The sequence below is a fragment of the Protopterus annectens genome, chromosome 11.part0 (assembly GCF_019279795.1).
Source record: "Protopterus annectens isolate FY-2018-M chromosome 11.part0, PAN1.0, whole genome shotgun sequence".
Classification (NCBI taxonomy): Eukaryota; Metazoa; Chordata; order Ceratodontiformes; family Protopteridae; genus Protopterus; species Protopterus annectens.
In genome coordinates this window covers 386,866,064-386,889,042 of record NC_056745.1, presented here as the reverse complement: position 1 = coordinate 386,889,042, position 22,979 = coordinate 386,866,064, and the positions used below count along the sequence as shown (strand labels likewise).

Genomic DNA, 22,979 nt, shown 5'->3' with positions numbered 1-22,979 from the left:
TTATAGGAGTATGTTTCCATGCAATTGGCTAATGGAATGATACCATAGCTGTTCCACATGCAATTAGCAAGTGGGGGACTCCAGTTTGTGCACAGGCCATCAGCTAATCATGAGAATTACCTACAAAAGTCAAGCTTCTGCCTATGCAAAACAGATGTATTTTTCCACATCTAGCAGAGAGGGAGAGAGAGAGAGACAGAGAGACAGAGAGACAGAGAGACAGAGAGAGACATAGAGACAGAGAGACAGAAAAAATGTAAGAAAGGAAAAGAGAAAGAGCCAAACATGTTTGTGTATGATCAATGGGTCGAGAGTGGTCTTTGGGTATTATAATGTTTGCCTATATTGTTTACTAATCCATACTGTCACATAGCAATTGCACATGGCAGTAGACATTTATGGCTGTGGATTGTCTACAGCAACCTCCACAGTATTTGACAGCTGTTGGCCTTGTAATATGGACACTGGCACATATAGGTCCTCAATATAATAATGTAGCAAAACCTGCACTGCAGTGGATCCTGTCATTTCAGAATCCCCCTCCAACTGATACTGATGACACACACAAACACTTACCAGTATTGAGTTTCAAACCCCTACCTGGCTATGTATTGCTATTACAATGTTACATAGTTATCACATGCACCACGGAGCTTACATGCTGGAGAGCTCTCCAAAGGTATCTTTGATGCTGAGTGACATCAGCAGCAGTGCTAATGGAGGGGTAAGGAAAGTGGACTAAATGTGAATGTCCACAAAACCAGGTGTCAACAAAGACACACACACTCTCTCATACACACACACACACATTATCACAGTTAACAGGACCAAGATTGGAACTCCTACCAAACTAGCTTGTTACACTATAGTATACCAGACATACTATTTCTTTTGTCTTGCCCTGTTGCTCTCCTCTTATGCTCTGACTCACTCCTACTTTTCTCTCCACCACCCTCCCTTCCATCTTCCTACCTCGTCTCCTTACTTGACTACTGTTTCTCTCTCTTTCCCTCTCTTGTATTACTACATTAATTCCTTTATATCTCCTGCTTTACATCTTTCTATTTGACAAATTTTGAAAACTAATAGCTAATCTTTAGCTTTTTAATGTTCACTTCTACTGACCTAATACAATTTTTACAATTTTGCTTCTACTACCTAGTACAATTTTCGTAAGTGCCCTAGGTTTTTTGTTGTATTTATTACTAAATGTATATTCTTATTGTGCTTAATTTTTTTTTTTTTTTATTAATATGTCTCTTTGTATCGAATTATCTGTGGAGCTTTTCTCCCCGGGCCTCTACTGAAAATGGACATGTATCCAGCTAGACTAGCCCGGTTAACAAATGTAAAATAAAATAAATAAAAATATTATGCAGTTATCACAAGTGCCACAGAGCTTGTAGGGCTTAAATTTGGCCACAGGGTTATTTCAAGGTGACTGACATCAGCAGGCATGGTAAAGTAGGGCAATGGGAGGTGTAGTGAGTGTGAATGGCCTCATCATCATTCATATCCGCACACACACACACACACACACACACACACACACACACACACACACACTTGCCAGTACTGAGATCCATAGGTTCATTGCTTCACAGGTGTGTAGTAGGTGAATGGGTCTGAAGGCTCTACAAGGCTAAGCCAAGGCAATACCTTGGCATCAGGTTGCATGGCAATAGTCCCCAGTGTGGATCAGGGGTGTAGTCCCTGGAGTGGTTCCCAGGGGAAGGTATTGTATTCACCATCCACTCATCTGTGTTTTTATTGTGGGTGGCCAGTAATGTGCAATGCTTCCCATGTATGTGATCTATATTCCATAACATGAATAGCATCTGGGTTGTGCACATGTCCCTCATGCATGTTCTTTGACATGTGGAAGTGTACTTGAGGTCTCTGAGGCATGTTGTCTGGACAGATTGGTATCTCCTGATGTAGCATTCCTGACCTCATCTGGTGAGCCCTGGCTATGTAACTGAGGTTGTAATTGCACCTACCTTGACAGTATGATAAGGGTATTCTGTGGAGTTGGTGGCATCTCTCCATACAGGGCATGTGTATAAGGCATGGTATTCCCTTTGTGGGATACATTTGCTGATGTCAGTAGCACTGTTGTGGTCAACAGGCATGTAGTCCACTGCTGTCACACTGTGGTTGCTATCTGGGAGGCAATATGAAGGGGATCTGCCAATATAGTGGTTGTTGCCTAGCCGAGTGTGTTTGTGTATGATACATGGGTGGAGAGTGTTCTCTGAGTAATAGAAAGGTTGCCTATATTCTTCACTAATCTATACTGTCACGTGTAGGGCTGCGGATTATCTACATCAACCTCTCCGGTGTCTGACATCTGTTGGCCTTGTATTGTGGACATTGTGACATATACTAGGTTCTCAACATAATACTTTAGCAAAACGCCCCCTACAATGGATGTTGTTATTACACAATCTCAGCAACCCCCACACATGATACTGATAACAGACACACATGCACTTGCCAGTACTGAGATTCAAACCCCTAGCTAACTCTGTATTGCTACTACAGTGTATTGCATTTATCTCATGTGCCACTGAGCTTACTGGTTGGATGTTGTCCCAAGGTACTTCTAAGGTGAGGAACATCATCCGCCCTTGTAAATACTGGCATTGGGTGATGTAGTGGGTGAGAGATCCAAAAATAATTTACCCTACACACATATCTACATTTGCCAGGAGTGAGGTTCAAACTTCTATCTCATAATCTTTTTGGACCATTATGTTACACATTTTCCACATGCACCACAGACCTTACATGGTTTAGGTTTGGCAACAGGTACTTCTAAGGTGGATAATATCTGCAGGGCTGCTAAAGTCAGGCACTGAGATGTGTACTGGGTGTAAATGGGGCCAACATCTTTGCAGTAAGGACATACATATGTACACACACAAGCACTTGCCATAGATGAGATTCAACCCCACACCTGTGTAGCCATTGCTACTACATTGTTTCACATGTATGTGATGCTCCATGGAGCATACATGTTGGAGTGCTGTGCCAAGGTATCTTTGAAGCTGGTTGACATCAGCAACAGTGGTAAAGGTGGGGTAAGGGAAGTGTGGTAAGTGTGAATGACCACAAAATCAGGCTTCTACAAAGATACACACACTCTCTCACACAAACACTCACATTTACACAGTTGCCAAAATCAGGATTAGAACTCCTAACTAACTAGTATGCTACACTATAGCATTATGCAGTTATTACAAGCTCCACAGAGCTTATATGTTGAAAAGCTGTCCAAAGGTATCTTTGAAGGTGAGTAACATCAGCTGCAGTGCTATAGCAGGGGTAAGGGGAGAGTAGTAAGAGTGAATGGGAGGGTGGCCTAATGGTTAAGGTGTTTGCCTTACAAACACAAGGTGCAGGGTTTGAGTCTCACAAGGGATAATTGGCTAAGCTTAAAATGCCTCGCAAGGGCAGTTAGCTTAGTACTAATCTATGAACCTATGAATCTATAAACCTATGAATGTCCATAAAATCAGGTATCATCAAAGACATACACACTCTTTTTCACACAAACATGCACAGTTGCCTTGTCTGGGATTAGAACACCTACCTAACTAGTATGCTACACAACAGTATCATGCAGTTATCGCAAGCGCCACAGAATTTGCATGTTGGAGAGGTCTCTAACATCAGCAGCAGTGCTAAAGGAGAGGTAAGGGGAGAGTAGGAAATATGAATGTCCATAAAATCAGGTATCATCAAAAACACACGCAGTTGCCATGTATGAGATTAGAACTCCTACCTAAGTAGTATGCTACACTATAAAGTATTACGCAGTTATCACAAGCACCACAGAGTTTATATGGCTGGCATTTGGCCAAAGGGTTATTTCAAGGTGACTGACATCAACAGGCATGCTAAAGTAGGGCAATGGGAGGTGTAGTGAGTGTGAATGGCCTCAGAATCATTCATCTCCACATCCACACACAGAGTTTCGCAGTTGCCATGTCTGGGATTAGAACTCCTACATAACTAGTTCTCTGTACTACAGTATTACACATATATCACAAGCACCACATAGTTTATATGGCTGAAATTTAGCCAAAGGGTTATTTCAAGGTGACTGACATCAGCAGGCATGCTAACATGGGCAATGGGAAGTAAAGTGTGTGTGTGAATGGGCCATAAATCATTCCTCTGGAAACACACACACACACACACACACACACACACACACACACACACACACACACACACACACACACACACACACACACACACACACACACAGAGTCACATAAAACTTTACATTTGACAGGACTGGGTATACAAATGCTAGATGAATACTGATTTGTACTATCACGTTACAGAGTTATCACAAGTACCGTAGACACTATAGGGCTTAGGGCTACCGAAAGGAATGTCTAAAGTGATTGACATCAACACATCATGTGATGTCAGTCAATTGGATGTGTCGTGGGTGAGACAGGCCTCATAATGGAATTCTCTCTGTCACTGTCTGTCTCTCTCTTCCTCAGATCTCTGTGTGTGTATATTTGATATATTATAGTGAGTTGGCCTTGGATATGTGTGAATATTCCTATCCAATGAGTGTGCTAAGCATGAATGATGTACAATTTGGTGTATGTGCACAGACATCTGCAAATGACAAATATGTGTAGTCCACTGTGTTATCAGATATGGGCTTCATTTTTCTATGTGTAGGAGCATTCCCAGTATGATCTTCTGTTTGAGTGTGTGAATCCATTGCAGGTAGGGTTGTACTTCAGTTCAGGGTTTGCTGTTCTACACCTACAGCTAGCAACCTGTTTCTGGAGGATATCTGTAGATAGGTTGACAATATGGAGTCAAAATGGGTGACAGATAGTGGGATACTGTAACTATTGCTGTCTGTGCTGCTTGTGTTACATGGTTGGTGTTAGCAGAGATATTCAGACATATGTACTGTTTTACACCGTGATGTATTATGTCATCAAATACTGACAGATATACTTATTTGCTCACAGTTATTTCCTGGGAAATACACAATGAATTAAGCTGTCCAGTATTGTGGTCCACAGCCTGCAAATTCTTGCACACTCATGCCATTCTGAAGGGGTAGCTGCAGACACTTGCTGATGGGTCTATGTAAATGGTTCAGCACTGTAGTACTATGGTGGTTGAGTATCCCCTTCTTGTACATATATCGACATAATAGAAGGGCCATATCCTGCTATGGCCATACCTCTCAGCTGTACAGATTCACACAGGTTACCCAGAGGCAGGGCTCATATATCTGGTCAGTTCCTTTTCACATTGTGGTTTACAAGCAGGTTTGTAGCCACCCATTACTGGGTTTGCAGGCAGGGGTAGTATGGGCACATATCAGAGTTTCATACTTCACACACTCCATGCTTCTACACCCCTCACTCTTTTATTCTATCTTCCTAACATTATGCGAGCAATATCTGAGAAGTATTTCTATAGTTGGCCTTTCATCCCAGTGGTATTTAGGGGTTGGTCCACAGTTCATGCAATAGGACATGGAGGGCATGCTACTGGGATTTGTCAACATGACCTTGCATTTGTGTTCTGTTGACTGTGTTATGTTGTTAGTTGGGATCCCATTCAATACCATACATTGACACTATGGGTGAGACACAGGCCTTTGACAGAGGACTATAGGTCATTTGGTATTGATGCATGCCATCTGTAGCAGTCCAGTGCATTCTGTCACTCCTACATTCTCAGGTTGTGAATCAGTGGATTCCTCTGGGGTGACAGGGTAAGTGTGCAAGGTGTTAATAGCAATAGTTCCTATCCATATTAATCCATTGGTCTGGATGCTGTCAGGGTGCTGCTTACAGCTAGGGACAAACCTGCATGGGACACCTCTTCAGCATGCTGCATTCTGTGGGTATTCCCATACAGAAGTGGGGTTATACTGTACTCATTCCCAACAGCAAGTATATGACCTGCGATAAACCTGTGGCTGATGGTGGGGTGAGCTGAGTGCATGTGTGATATGGAAGCTACTTGCAGCTGGCTCACAGATATACCTGGGACATTCCCCTTATGCTGCCTTGTGTGGGGACATAGGCATTCTCTCATTACTTCATAACTGTGCCTTTTGTGGTCTGCCAGTGATTGGCCAGACTACATCAGTATTCCATACTACACAGACAACTAATGTGCTGCTAACCTGTATGTACAATTCCAAAGTTGTGTGCAGTTGACAGTTACATTTTATGTACTCTGTCTAGGGTACTTCCGTCTGTGTACTGTGTGTATGTATGGGCCCACATTCATGGCATGTTCATCTTTCAGATGGTGACCGATATTGACATCTTGACAGTGAGTATGGATGACTGCTGACATGGGTATTGCTGAGAAGCATTTTGGTTGGCACTGTAGTTGTCAGAACATGGCCCTGTCATCCACAGTACTGCCCATAGGCTACCGAGACACAACTCTCCATGCCTACATGCTGACCACTTCCAGACAATATTGAACACACAACAACCTAACACATGGACCCCTGCATTTTGTACACATGCAACAATCTATCATGTAGATTGGGCCAGCTTTGGTAATCTGTGCTCCACTGTTATTGCACCTCACACTTACATGTTACTGCATTTCTACATACAATTGTGGGGGGGCACACCTGATGATAAACATTTGCTATGAATGTACTGGTATTTCAGGTACTCTGTTGGCTTCCATTTCATTTTGTATTCTGACCTATCATGCAGGCTGGAGGCATATCAGAAGAGTACAGATCTTAGGTTTTATTGACCTACATTTCAGTTTCAGACTTCTTACCCTTCAGAACTAACATACAACTGCCAGACCTGTTGTAGTCTGTCTGTGTAGGACTGGAAGGGGGCTGTTAACCACTGCCATCAATTGGAGGCCTTAGCCCAGCCTTTCCTTATGGTCATCTACACCTGTCCTGCTGACTGAGGCTGGTGGTGGGTATGTGAGCCTCACTGACATGCGTGTGTGTGTCCTATTGTCACACATTTGGGCCAACACATGTACTGCAGTAGGATTTGACACCTTGTCTTGTACTGCCTAGTATGTTGACACCAGTATTTGTTATGGATTTCATGCTGCCCATATAGGTGTCCACTATCTGCTGCCATCCCATTCAGCCACCCAATTCCCTTGCATGCTTACATCCATACCATAGATACAACCATCAGAACATACTACTCCATTCAGCAATTGATAGGAAGAGTGACTTATCTTGTGGCTGTGTCAGTACTGAGGACGGTGCTGGAGGGATGACTATGTTGGCTGCACATAGTACACTCCCTATACATGGTAAAGCACAGGTAGTGTCATATTTGGCTTCCCTTTTACTGAGTCAGAGAAAGGTGTCATTCCCTGGGTCCCTACTGTGTCAGTGTATGTGCTATGTGTTGCCTCTTTGCTAAGGCCTGGGCATACTGGGCATGCCTCCTTCTGCCTACATGGGCAAGCTCAGGTAATTCCTCCTCCAAGTCCCTCTGTGCCTGTGCTGGCCTTGGCAATGGTGGAGGCCTATGTGTCCTTACCCCGTGCTGTTCCTGCTGCAGCTGTTTCCACAGGATCATATTGTGTAGCATGGCACATACTATGAACATTTGTATACATGTAGCTGGAGAGTACTGCAAGGCTCCACCGGATATGTCCAGGCAGCAGAACCATGACTTGAGCATCCCAAACACACGCTCTATTATGATTCTGGTTTGTGCATGTGCCTCATTATGGAGTTCTTTTTCAGGTGTATGTGCATTTCTGAGGGGTGTCATCAGCCACGGCTCCAGTGCATAGCCAGCATGCCCCACTAAGTGGCCATATGGGATGTCCCCACTGGCAAATGACTGATACAGCTGTGTCATATGCCAGATGTGGGAGTTGTGATAGCTTCCAGGGCTACCAGCACACACATTCAAGATAATGCCTTGGGCATCACACATGACCTGGCAGTTGATGGAAGGGAGACACTTGCGGTTTATGTAGACCCTACCATGCTCTCCGGGTGGTGCTTTGATGTGTATGTGCATGCAGTCTATAGCACCCACTACCTCAGGGTATTCTGCTATTTGGTGGACGAGATGCTGGTCAATGCCTCATGGGTGTTGAGGCAATATATGTGCTCACTGGCATGTGCTGACATGGCATCCAGGAACTGTTGGAGTACCCTGGATGCTGATGCCTGTGAGATCCCCATGATATCCCCAGTTGCCCTTTGGAAGGTACCTTTGGCTAGTATTCTTAAGCCTACACGTACCTTGGTATCCACTGGGATGGGTTCCCCTCTATCGGTTCTGTGTGTGAGGCATGGCTGGAACAGCTCAACAGTTTGCTGTAGAATGTCCCTGTCCATCCTAAAGTCTTCCACTATCTCCAGCTCATTTAGCCCCTAGTAGGTTACCCTAGGTCTGTACACTGTTCTCCTTCTCCTCACTGTGGGTTGGTCAACAGCATTCACATCCTCACTACTCTCAGCCTATTGCACATATTGATGTATGAGAGCAAAAGCAGCCCCTAACATTTTGTTAGTTTTGTCTGGTAAACTTTCCCCATCTGTGTATACCGGTGGTGTAGAGTTTATGGGAAAAAAACAGGCTGGAAGGTGTTTGCCTAGTTTATAGTAGTATGCTAGGCTGTTCCATGTGTAATTGGCTGATTTAGATACATTTCACCTGCCAGCTATACTAGTTCTCCTTGATTGTCTTCCTACTTCTGTTTTCCCTTCCCATTGCCTTCCTGGTTAAACCCTGAGGCACGCTGTGCATACCCAGTGCTCAGATGTGAACAGAGCTGCTATTTCCTGTTTTTTTTTTGTTTAAAATTTGGTAGCAGCGCACACACCCATTTAGGCAATGTAAACACTGCTAGGCAGCCTCAGACACACACCCTTCCTTAGATGTACTTAGCTAAGGGCAAGCACAGGCCACAGTGCTCCAATAAGCTTACAGCGTGCATGAATCTCCCTCTTATGAGGTCATCCACCTCTTAGACTTATACAATGGTTTTGCTGCACCTACATGGTTGGGCGCAAGCTAAAATTGAGAGGAAATCTGTGATTCCGTATCAGTCCCCTCATTTGCATAAAACAGAATGCTAATTCATAGTTACCACACTCAGCTTTCCCCCTTAGCAACCACTATTCCCTGGTATTGTTGTGTTATGCATGCCATTGACTATTATAGCAAAATGCTGATTTGTGTTTAAAAGCTTATTTCCAACTTTTTTTCTTATTTTTGGGCCGATCCCGTTTGCGCACCGCTGCCCTACACTTAAACAGCCCAGATCGGCAAAAAAAAATAAAGTTGTTTTTTATAATTCTGCAACTATTTCTCATGCCAATGGCCATATAGTTGGGTATTGACATGCCTACTGCATTGAATACATGCTTTATTTAGAGCTGTCTTGCCTCTGTTTTGTAATTTGCAGAAATGTATTCGGTTAGTAACCGAATACATTACTGCAGGTTACACTATTCCTGCACAGATGCCTGCCTGCTTCCTGGATCGCTAATTCACCTCATTTGCATGTTTTTCACCAGCAAATGAGGTAATTAGCATATAGCAGTGGTCTCTGTGCGGGAATAATGTAATCTCACTTGTGCATGTCTCGGGGGCTCGTTCCTGGATCGCTCGGCGGCCATATTGCATGTAGCACCTCTTGCTCTATTCAGGCACTCCGTGCAGAGCTCGCTGAATCCAGCCATCTATTTTTGAAATCACATACATATGTTCATGTATTCTCAGACTCAATGCACTTGTAGATTTATCTACATAAAAGTTTTCACAACCACTGCACTTAGTTAAATAAAAATGTACAGCGACTTACAATCAAAATATCCTAGTGAACCCATAGTTTTCCACAAAGTGGAAATATACAAAATGCAGTAGGTACAATAAACTTATATTGAGTACAGTTTTTACAGTCACATGCTCCCTTTCTATAATTTTTAAATTTATTCTTTCCTGCCTCTTAATGTTTAGTTCTTTTAGATTCCTACCTAACTTAATTTTGCTTTGCTGCCCTTCCAGAATTCCACTTCAGCTTTGCATATTTGCCTTTGTGAATCATAAAACAGCAACTGGGTACTTGCTACATTTTTAAAGAAAAATTAAAAGCATGGTTTTGTCTCAAACAGAAGTGCCATTGTGTCAGTTTAGTTTTAATGAGTTGAGAAATATGATTAAAACGTAGCTGACACATAAGAGCCAACATGCCAGTTAAGTTTTAATCATATTACTCAGCCCATTTGTGGTCTTTAAGATATTTTTATAAGTTGAACAGAGAAACTCAGTATCACTTGCTTCTGGATGTTGGCTTTTGAAATCTGAACTATCACTTTCTTGGCCATGTGGTTTGGAGTTTCATTCATTGTGAGTATGCTGGTCTGACACTGCTACCATCAGATATGAATGGAAGCTGGCACCACTGTCACCAAATGTAATGGAATGATTGAACTACTATCACTAATGTGGCACCCAGATGACAGGGTGTCTGGCACTGATGGGGCTTGGATTCCTCCCCTAATAACAAAGAATGAAGCAACACCAAGAAAGTACATACAATTCTGTTTCAATAACTAGATTACAAGATACAACTTGGTGTCAAGAGCATAAAAGGAATATGTACTATCCTGGGTATGGGCTTCCAACTTCCACAACTAGATTGGATTTCACACAGGGCCCTTATTGAGTTGAATCATTGGCCCATCACTGCCAGGTCCCTGATGGTCTGTGAACCAATGTCTTCCAGTGCCCCTTTATCCATAGTAACTACCTTTCAAAGTTCAAAATACAAAACAGTCAGCCTCTACAAGTATTTCTACTTACTGAGATAGAAGTACATTATAATATGTAAATGATACTCAGATATTTCAGCAGTCTGTCTGAGAGTTATTGTCTCTGCTCAAAGAACACTAACTCTAATGTGACATGCCAAACTTTGATTTTATAGCATGTCTTGACCATGTTCTACACTTTCATTCTCTCTCTCTCTCACACAAACAAACATGCACATGCGCATACATACACACACACCCACACACACACACACACACGCACACACGCACACACACACACACACACACACACACACACACACACACACACACACACACACACACACACACGCACGCACACACACACACACACACACACACGGTTTAGTAGTACTGGTACCACACTGGAAAAAGCCAGAAACTTCCAGTTACCTTCTGCTTTTATGCCAAGCCAGATATGAAATACAGCAGTTATTATTTACCTCATTAGTAGTAGGCCTTAAGCAGTCTAATGAGAAATATGTCCATGCAGCATATTAACCAATAGTTTAAATGATGATTATCCTCTTCTCAGATAAAATGTCATGCATAAATATGACACATAATAACTAACTAACTAAATAAATAAATAAATAAATAAATAAATAAATGTCAGTCGCAGGTACTTAAAGTTAACTAAACTGACTTTATTTAAATAATAAATTAAATAAAGCAGATATAGAGTATAATGTATGTAGGTTGTTACATACAGAAAATTAAAACAAAATGCATTAAAATAGGCAGGATGCAAACAGAAAAAAATAAGCTTCAGATACCAACGTTCCCTGGCTAGACTGCACTGCAGAATTACTGAAACTATATGAATGAACTACTAAAAATAAACATGGTTCAACACAAGCATGACAGCATCAACAATTAGTATCTATCATCTTACACAAAAATATACTTGTTTTTCTCTGCTTCCCATGTGCATGACATCATTATTATGTTGCTGGAGTAGCTAGACCAGTCCTTTACTCATCATAGCAACCTTAAGGTTTGCAAATACACATTCATGTCTGCTTCCTTTGAATCCAGAATCCACAATGGTGACTTAATGATTTGCATGAATTCAGTTTATCAACCATTATAACAACATCTCCAAAGAAAATACTGTCTGTGTTTTTTCATCTCTGTTACTTTAGCAATAGGAGACAGCAACTATGCGGATCCAGGACTCTTTAGAGGTATTCCTTGCTCTTTGATATTCAGAAACACAAAAAAGTCATACATTCTTCTAGCCATGAGAACTGTGAGTGCAGGTGAACAAGATAGAAGAGTAAGGTTAAAAATGGCTTTCACTTTACATTACATTATTAAGTATTTCCTTTAGCTTGGCGTTATCCTTAGCATCACGTTAACTTTGAAATAGTTTTCTATATTTTAGTAACATTCCAAGATTGGCTCTGTTGGGTATTCATAAGTCTTTTTTTCTTTCTGATTACAAATGAAAAAAAAATAACAATTTGTGGTCTCTGCCAGTCTTGGAGTTAATTCATTGTCATAGTCAAGAGTCATGCTTTATTGTTTTAGTGTGTAGAAAGTTACATCACCTGGTGACAGCTTATTAAACACACAGCAGTGTGTACTGCTCTATTCTTGTGTTCAGCTTGATGTCTTTAAAGGGGAAACTCAGTGATTTCAGTGAAATAGGTATTTATTCAAAATGAAGAAATTAGGCTATTATTCACTTTGGTAAAATGGTACTGAAAGTAACTGTAACCCTTAACTTGTGTTAGAGACTAAAACTCACAATTTCTTTTGGCTTTCAGAAGGTTAGATGGTGATGTGATGAGCTGATAGTCAAAACAGACAGGAAGTGATTGGTGCCTGCCTGTTTAACTGACGGCATTCCTTTACTGAGCTAGTCTTGTGAAATTAGATTTAAAAAATCAGTGCTGTAGTATTGTGAGTCAGATATAAGCACTAGTTCTGAGAAATAATATAGCCAAGTGATTCTGTAACAGTATGTTTAACACTTAAAGATCACTATACAAACAAAGCTAAATTTAAATCTGTAACTTAATAGGATTTAGTTACAAACCCTGGAAATAGAGCTTCCATCAACAAAAGTTAACTATCAAAATGGTTGCACTGGCAACTTACTGTTATAGTAGTGGCACACAACAAAAGGATACATCTGCTATACCCCACCAAACTGGTGAGGCTCTGGGAAGACCTGGGAGATGCCAAAGATCTGAATTCAGTGGTTACCTGCCAAAAATAAGTAAGTAAAATGCTGAAGGAATTTATACACAATTACAGATTGCAGTTTCTGAATACAGAACTCAGTAGTGCCAAAAAAAAAATCACTGATCTTATTGAACTTTACAAACATTTGTAAACAAGTACAAGATTTATAAAAATAGTGCCATGAACATATGAATTCCTAACCATTTCCATCACTAGAAGCATCTTCTAATCCTATTGCCCACATCCTCAAAATAAATTATGCTTATCTGTGTGTTTATTCCAGAGAGAGATTTCAGTTCAGTCTGAATTTTTATTGCTGAACTTTATCATCATTTCCAAGCAAAACAGTATTAAGTGTGTGACCCCCTACAAGAAGTGGAATTATGTGACCATTTAACATATGAGTGTGACCATTGTGGGAAGTATGATTATTACGACCTGTACAAGTATTATGGTGCTTGTAGCCATTGTAGGTAGTATTATAATTGTTACCATTACAGAAAGTATGATGCTTGTGACCATTCCAGGTACTATGCTGAGTGACCGTTGCAGGTAGTGTGATGGATGTGACTGTTACATGCAGTATAATGAGTGTGACCCTTGCAGGTGCTATCATGACTGACTACTACACATGATACAATAATTGTGCCATTGGAAATATTTTGATGACTGTGACCATTAGAGGTAGTGTGATGATTGTAACCATTATACATAGTATGGTTGTCACCATTGTAGATACTATAATTACTGCAACCATTACATATAACATGATGACTGTGACTGTTATATATAGTATGAGGACCAAAACCATTGTACTTAATGTGTAAATTGATACCATTATGGGTATTGACATAATTACATGTAATATGGTGACTGTGACTGTTACATGTAGTATGAGGACCATGACCATTAGACTTAATATGTAAAGTGATACCATTACAAGTACTGAGATAACTTTGACTATTATATGTAACATGATGACTGTGACTGCTACATGTAGCGTGAGGACCTTCATCATTAGACTTAATATGTAAATTGATACCATTACAGTTACTGAAATGACTGTGACCATTACATGTAATATAATGATTATGACTGTGACCATTACATGTAATATAATGATTATGACAATTACAGTACTAAGATAATTGTGAGCATTGTACAAAATATGATGACTGTGGCAATTACAGGCAGTATGCATTTTGTGACCATTACTATAACATGATGACTGTATCCATCACACATGGTGTACTGATTGTGGCTATTGCAGATACTATGATGATTGTTACCATTAAAGACAGTATGATTATCGTGATCATTAGAGGTAGAATGGTTACTTTGACTTTTACAGATAGTGTAATGTTTATTAGCCATTACTGGTAGGAATACAGTTTTGACCATTACATTTAGTGTGAGTGCCCTGACTCCAAATCCTAATTAGATTGTTACCACTAAAGTTACTATGATGATTATAATGACCATGAGCATCACATGTCATATGACAATTATTAGCATGACACGTGGTATGATTGTTAGACACTGTACTATAGTGATTGTGACCACTACAACTAGCATGACTGTCAACATACCTGTAACATGATTGTGAAAATTGTAGGCATGGTAGTGACTGTGACCATTACATCTTGCATTATCACATTGTGACCATTTTGCAGCATGTGATGACAGACTGTCTATTTTTCCTGATAGACATTCATTTGACAACAGCAAAATAAAACCAGCAAATTGAAAAACTGTGAAAAAGGTGCCCTCGGTTACTTGTAACCACTGCTGCAGGATACACAAATAATTGAACGCCTTCCAGTCTTGACTGTTTAAATTAATAAATGTAAAAATGTGTTATTCTACTCCATCAAGCTTGCCACAATACAAGAAGTTCCTAGCTTTAATGCTTATCATTTTGAATTTCCACATAAGAAGGTAAGGGATGACAGCATGAGAAGATAGAGACACACATAACTTATGGTGTCTTTGCCAGAATCAGGACTATGCAAACCCACATTCCACATATTAAACTTACTTTTTAGATTACACTAAAAACTACAATAACCATGGTTCCATGCAGTCATTTTAATCTGCACTATTCACTTGAAATAACAAGTGTCATTTCTGGCAGTATGATGGTGTATAACGGGGAACCTAATAATCAGCTCAAACTATGATTTTATGAAAAAATTTAAAGAGTGGCAGCTGCTTTGTTAGATCTGCATGTGATCCATCCTTCTATAGCAAAGCTTACACATAAATTTAAGATTCTTCCACATATATAGAGAGTAACAACTACATTAACAAGCTTGCTGCTGAGAATATGTTAGTAATTTGGAAGGGTATAACCAAGCAAAGAAACTTTAACACATACATATCAAAAAAATGTCACCAAATCATCAAAATCTGACCAGTCACCTTGCCTAAATATTAACTGTTATAAAACATTAAATTAGCTTTTTGTTCTTTCTTACATTCATGAATACAATTTATATATAATGAAAAGCTTGTGGAAAGTCACTATACAGAGAAATAAACCTAAGAAATTAAAAGATCTTATAAAACATGAAGAAGATTCAGTGTGTGTCCTTTTAAGATATGTTACATGCATGCATTGTGTTAGAGATGTTTTAAAAGGAAAAATAAAATCTGCATCTTGCCAGCCATATCTGTTGAGTAAATCCCCAACACATTATTTAATGCAAACCTGTCCCTCAATTAGTGGAAGCCAGATGATCTATTGGCAGCCACTTCTTCAACTGCCAACAGACTGAAAGAAAAGTGCCAAAATAATTTTCAGTAATTTTCAGAGTTTACCCTCATTCTCCACTGTTGAGTGTCTCTGGAGTAGGTATAAAAAAGTTGTGGGGAATGGGGTGCAAAAAAAGAAAAAGAAAAAAGAAAAAAAATACCTTATTTTGCCAAAAGTTGTTTCAGCAGATTTTTTTTTCAATCTTCAAGCATTTGGTAGATTTGCAGTTCGACAATCAATATGCTTTCTATTTATTAAGATTAAAATCAAAGGACAATCTAAAGTCTAGTATTACATCATGTAATAAAAACAGGTGTTTAGCTTTATCTTCATAGCATGATCGGTCCTCTTATCTGTCCCTGATTTTAAGGGATGTCTGTGATTTTGGCAAGAATTTTGGTGCAATCCCTCTTAATCCCTCCTAAAACTTGTGACTTTTGGAGTAAAGGTAAATTACATTTGATAAATAATGACCATAATTAGAGTTATAGACATATTTTACTTAAAGAAATGTATATTGATTCACATTCTCTTATTCTCTAAATGTCTCATGTTAGTAGTAATAACTGTTTCTGATCATCCCTGATTATTTTTGGATTTGTCCCTGATTCTGTTGAGAATTGTCACTGATTGATTGAGAGCTATGATCATAATAGCTATTATGTTTTTCTTTTTCAGGATCACTTCATTTTTCAAATAATTTGTTTCTGGAAATAATTACGTTCTAGTCAGGGTCACTTTTGTATTGCATTACAACATCAGTGTTAATACAATATCTAGTATGAAATCTGAAAAGTATACAGAATTTTAAGCATTTTGTTTAATATGTAAATTGGTAGAATCTTACTGTAAAAGTACCAGTTCATTCTTTTGTGAGCCTTTATCAGCATTTTTTTTTGAAGTGATGTTAATTCTATTTTGTGAAGGGAGTTAGATGGGAGGAGCTACAGGCCATTTGTCAAACTAAATGTAATAATTTATGCTTCATAGAAGAAGCACATTATTCCTTTTTGTCAAATATCTGAAATTAATTAGCTTTTCCAGGAGATGAGCAGTATTTCCAAAATTATCATAATTCTGGGGAAAGTTTCTCAATGACATACAAATCCTTCTCAGGAGTTCAAGACACCTCATAGCTGTCAATAAATTCAATAAACCATAGATAATGAATAAAACCTTTTAATGTGAGCTCTTTTGTTCACATATAGTAAATGAACTTCTTCAGACAATAAAAGGAATACAAGTGAACACTTAAATAACATTTGTTAATGAGTGACACCACAGACCCACTCTATAGAATAGTACCATGTGATTTTTAAAGCCAATTTCTTGCTTGTTTAAATCAAATTTTCTTATTAGAACACCAGTATGTAATAAACTGATATATTTTTACAGGAATATAAAAATATAAAAATGTATATAATAAATATAATGGTATCCATGGACATACATATATTTTATATATCATCTCAGTAATGATTTCAGTTTTAAGATACATTTCAGGGAGCACTGACCAGTAGTCATTTAGTCTAGGATATGAATGTGCATTGAGTCTCAGTTGCCATAAAAGCTCATGTTCTTCCAATTTCAAAGTCCAAGGACCCCTCCCTAATATTGGGTGCCACCTGCTCAATGATCAAATATTTGAACTGATGGCTAGGTTCATCTATAATGTGCCTAGCCAAAGCATTTGGGCTATTTTGTTTACTTCTAATGTATTGATGCTCATATATTCTTTGTTTGAAGTGTCTTTCTGTTTTCCCTACGTAAATACAAATACATGATTGGCACTGCGCTAGGTAGACTACCCCCTTGGTACTACAATCATATCTACTTTCTAGTGTATACTGTTCATCCAAGATAGTAAAGGTTGTTGTTGTCAGGATGAATTTACAATAGGGGGCATCAACCACATTTTTTCATGCCTTCATTAGGTATGTAGGGTTTTAAATTCCTTTCCAGGACAGATTTTATATTAGGCCCTCTTTGATATGTTATTTTAGGTTTAGCCATTAGCTTGGACCTAAGGGTTACATGTTCATTAATAAGGGCCCAATTTTTATTTAAAATGCTTCTTAAAGTACTTGCATCCTTGGAAAATGCTGTTATAAAACTAACATTGAATTCATAACAAACTTAAACCCCATGTTGGAGAATGAATTCAATGTTCCTAATTCCTTAGTCAGTTTTGGTGTTGCTCTGATTTGACATTTAATGTTCACCAAGAATCATGCTTCCTTTAGTGACAATAATTAAGTAAACTTATTTCCTAAGCTATGATTGTGGTTTAGTTATTGATAACTGTCTCCAACCATAGCCTTTTCTTCCCTGTCTGACTTGGACCTTTTGTCTTGCATCCTATTGTTCATTGCTTTTCATTATAGTACATTGTTACTTGCCTTAATATAAATCTTGTTTTCTGGCTTTCAGATTGTACTGATATTGTAAATATGATGCTTGAGGAATGTCTCTCCAGGTACCATGCTTGCACCTTAGTGGAAGATGGTGTTTAAAAAGATCATGGTAGAAAAATACTTTATTATACTGGTACAATGTACAAACATGTAAATAATATGTTGCATATTTCCCATTCATATCACTACAGATCCACAAAATACAGACACTAGACACATACACACATATACACATGCATATGCATGCACACACATGCAGAAACGTTCACACACAAGCACACAGAAACACACATATACCATGTACTAGCTTCTACCTTGTACAAAGTAGAATGTCACTTTAGCATTTAGTTTTCAACTTAAATAATAATTCTATATCTTACTTAACTAAATATCTAAATAAGTTAGTGAACTGTTTATTAAGTTGTCATATTGTATTCTACTGCACAATGCATGCTGCCTGATAATAACACTTTTATGCTATAGCAATAATTACCCTTTGTATCTTTCATAGTTGCTGAGGATGAATCTTTGGGTGGTTCGTATACTGGGTGTGAACCCATGGGCTTTATCTGGAGTCTTACGACTGCTCCAGAAACTCCAAGTGGGCTCAGGTGATGTTTATTTTTGTTTAAATAAATGTACAACCAGCTGCTGCTTTGTTTTCTGTTTAGAATGATGGTTACCTGTTTTGTTGTTTCTTAAACCAATTAATTTATCTAATTAATCATCTCAGTGTTGGATTGATTCATTTATCTCATTTAATATGGCAATAACTGATGTTTTCATACATGGTCACAATATTTATGTCAGTGTGTGTCAAATAAGTAATAATGCAGCCACATTTTTACAGTAAAAAATTTGTCATTTTTTTAAAAAGAATGATTATTCTAATTACTTACTTGCACATGTATACACACACACACACGCACACACACACACACACACACACACACACACACACACACACACACGTGTGTGCACACATATGCACATTATAGTCTGAGTATCTATTTTTTATCTTGCATGCCAAAGGATAAAAAGGTCACACAAGCAGACTATTCAGTAAAAGCTGCAAGAAGGGCCCAACAAAATTAGTGTCTTCACCGTGTAATACCTAAAACCTCCTGTGGTGGTGGCCAATGGGATATATGCAAAGACTACATTAAGGTCATACCACTGTTTCAGTTACATGGCTTCTGAATTCCAGTTTTACTTTACTTTTATTTTTATTTTTTATTTTACTTTTAGGTTTTAAGTCTTTATCGGTGCAATCAAACCAATAATGCCAAACACCACTAACTGAATATATGACATGTTATGCCCTTTTCCTAAACTCTTCAATGCAATGTATATGGTTTGTTTGACTATACCTAGAAAACATAGAACTTATAAACAAGCCTGATGTCCATAACATTAGGGTGACTGCAAAATATCCCAAATAACATCCAAACCAAAAATTAAATAACATCCAAACCAAAGAGTAAAAAGATCATGCAGACTCAAGAAGAGTCTTCTTCCTTGTAGTTTTGATAATCACTTACCTGTTTGACCTTTTTCCTTTTGGTTTGAATGCTATATGGACTGACTAACAACAACAAACTTTAGCTCAGAGTTACTGGCTTTGTACAATAATCTGGGACACTCATCATCATCATCATTAACCCCTTTTTAACATTTCCTACTTGGGGTTGGGGTGTCATGTCACTTGTTACCATCTCTCTCTCTCTTCAGTGCCACTCTCCTACCTTCTTCGACAGTCATAATTGAGTGTCACTGGTCTTTTCTCACTCAATACATCCACCTCTTTGCTGGACACCCTTGTTTCCTCTTGCATTCTTCCTGTCTGTCCCAAATCTTCTTCACCAGATTGTTTTCTGCTTTCTTGCACATGTGCCCAAACCACCTTAATCTGTTCTCTTCAACCTTTTCTGCAATTGGAGCTACTTTGGCTTCTGTTCTTATGTCCTCATTCCTTCATCTGCGGACCTTACCACCTATCACAAGTATTTCATCTTCATCACCTCTACCTTCCTCAACCGCCCTGCCTTTACCACTCAGGTTTCTATACCATACAGTAGTACTGACCACACCACTATTTTGAACACCTTATTTTCAAGCTTCTTTGGCATTCTTCTTTCATACACTACCCTTGACACTCTGTGCCAGTTGGCTGCAGCCCCTCTAATTCTAGCTTTGACCTCATTTAGACTTCCCTTCTCAACCACCCCTCCCAGTTATTTGAATCTATTTACTTCTAGCTAAATTCTCAGCTTCTTCTGGTTTCCTCCATTTGCTGCCATTACAACTTATCTGTACTCAGTTTCATCCCATGTACCTTCAGTTTTGCATTTCATTCCCCTACTCTTTGCTAAAGTTCTTGCTCAGAGTCTGCCTGTAATGCCACATCGTCTGCATACAGCAGCTTTGTTGGTCTGTCCCGTCCAACCTGTTTGCTCATGTAGTCCATCACTACTATGAACACCAGAGGGCTCAGAAATGAACCCTGATGCACATGCACTCCCACTAGGAACACCTCTGTAAGACCAAGCACTAATTTTACTTGTGTCATAAGGGCCTTTTATATAACTTGCTCTAGTTTTACCAATGTTTCTGGGACTTCAGACCATAACAGAACTGCTCAAATCAGCTTTCTTGGGACCTTATCATATGCCTTATCCAAGTCTAGGAATGGCCAGCTGGACACTTTCCTTATTTGTAACTTCTTCTCAATTATCTGTCTCACTGCAAACATGAGGTCAGCTGTGCAGCATCCTGATCTGAATCCAAACTGCTCATTTCCCATCTTACTTTCTACTACTCTGCGTATTCATTTATCAGTCACTGTCTTCAAAACTTTCATGCAGTATGATAGTAGTTTAATACCTCTATACAGCCCAGAGTTGTGAATGTGCTTTGTTCATGAGCACTGGAAATAGTATGTTTATTCTCTAGTTATCTAGGATATGCCCTTCTCTCCACACTGCTATAAGTACCCTCAAGAGCCATTTCTCACCTATCTCACCCATCATCTTTATCATATCTGCTGTGACCTCATCTGAGCATGCTGCTTTCCCTAACTTCATTTTCCTTAGTGCTATTCTTACTTCGTCTATTGTGGGCTCCACCTCTTCTCTCATCATAGGCTGTATCTGGGTTGGTAGAGCTTCTGTAGGGTTTTCTTTATTCAGAAGCTGCTGGAAGTATTCCTTCCATCTGCCATTGATGTTCTGTGAGCTGCTCAGCAGGTTGTTGCTGGCATCCTTTATGAAGGGTACTTAACTGTCTTCTTTATCTTTCTGTGATTGCCTTACAACCTGAGAGTGTTTCTTTGTGTCATCCACTGAGTCAATTTCCAGAAGCTGGTAGACTGTTTCTGATGTCTTGGTCTTTGCTCTTGCTCTTGCAACTTCTGACTTAGCCTTTTTGTTAGCCAACCAATAGTCTTTCCAAGCCTGGTCTGTCTTTTCTATCTCCCACTTTTTTTGCACTCCTTCTTTCTTTTGACGACTCCTTGGACTTCTGCATTCCAGCACCAGCTTTCCTTATGTACCTTATTTCCATACTTGACTAAGCCACCTATCTGTTCACTAGCCATTACATATGCTGTTTTGAGGCAATGCCATTCTTCTTCAGTTCCACATATTTCTTCTTCTGTTTGAGGTGCTAGAGCCCTGATTAATTCTTTGACATGTTGTGCTTTCTCTCCAGTCAGCTTCTAGGTCTTCAGCCTGGTCTTTGTTAACCTTAGTGTGTTCTCTAACCACTGCTTGCAACTGATTGTGAAAAACCAATGGTTTATGCTGTAGGCTGACTGCTTCACTGGGGATGACTTTGCAGTCACTGATTCTACCCCACTGCCCTTTCCTTAGTAGCAGGAAGTTTACCTGAGTTGCATGTTGGCCACTTTTGCATGCAATGTTATGACTATCTCTATTTCTGAATCATGTGTTGGAGGTGAAATAAAGCAAAGTAAATCAGTACATTGATAGACCTTAGGACTGATGAGGATTTGTTTTGAAAACCATAAAAATGATACCCATAAAAAGGAATGTTGTGCAATGCATGATGTGCAGGCTAAAAGAAGAATCAATATACAAACCACAACAGTAAATGTTGGAAGTAGGAGGTAACTTATATGAAAGTTTAAATTAAGTGACTTCAAAATAATAACTCCTTTGTAAAGAAGATCAAGAAGATCAAATAACATAAAATAAAAAAGAAAGCAATAAAATATCATGTCTGAAGCTCAAACTGCAAAAAAAAAAAAAAAAAAAAATGACCTGGCAAAAGCTTAACCTGTAGGTGGCTACAGAGCATTGCAAACAGAACAGGACAGGTAAACTTACAGACCAAGGGTCAAGCAGGCAGCCAGGTTAATGGGTTATAAGCCTAAGTTTATTGTGTATGCCAATACCAGGTACAAAACCCAACTGGATGCTTCTGAAAAAGACCTTGAGTTCCACTTTCTCCTGCCTATGGGCATTAGGGAAGGTTTCCTCTTATCCCCACTTGTTCATTCTAACCATAAAACATGCATTGCTGTTTTTGCACAGTGAATTTCCAGCGCAATTCCTAATCCATTTCCCCAGGAATACATTGTATGCAGATTCATTTTAGCTCATTATTGTAACCTCATGTCATTGAAACAGAAATCAATGCATTGCTCACCTTAAAATGTTCAGAATAAAGTCTTTATATGGAGACTTCATCCAATACTTCACAAATTGTGAGCCTTTGTCTCCACACATCTTTACTTATATAAACTGCCCTAAGGGAATACTAATGGGATGGAAAA

General features: G+C 39.1%; 1 protein-coding gene across 3 annotated transcripts in view; it reads left to right on the top strand.

Moving 5' to 3' along the window:
* Positions 1-22,979, top strand: part of LOC122815407 (bile acid-CoA:amino acid N-acyltransferase-like) — an 817,246-nt gene that overhangs the window by 336,699 nt on the left and 457,568 nt on the right. For all 3 annotated transcript variants that reach the window (XM_044087875.1, XM_044087874.1, XM_044087873.1), the window contains one exon: positions 18,696-18,795. In XM_044087875.1, the coding sequence (XP_043943810.1) occupies positions 18,696-18,795 (100 nt within the window). The remainder of the gene's footprint in view (positions 1-18,695; positions 18,796-22,979) is intronic.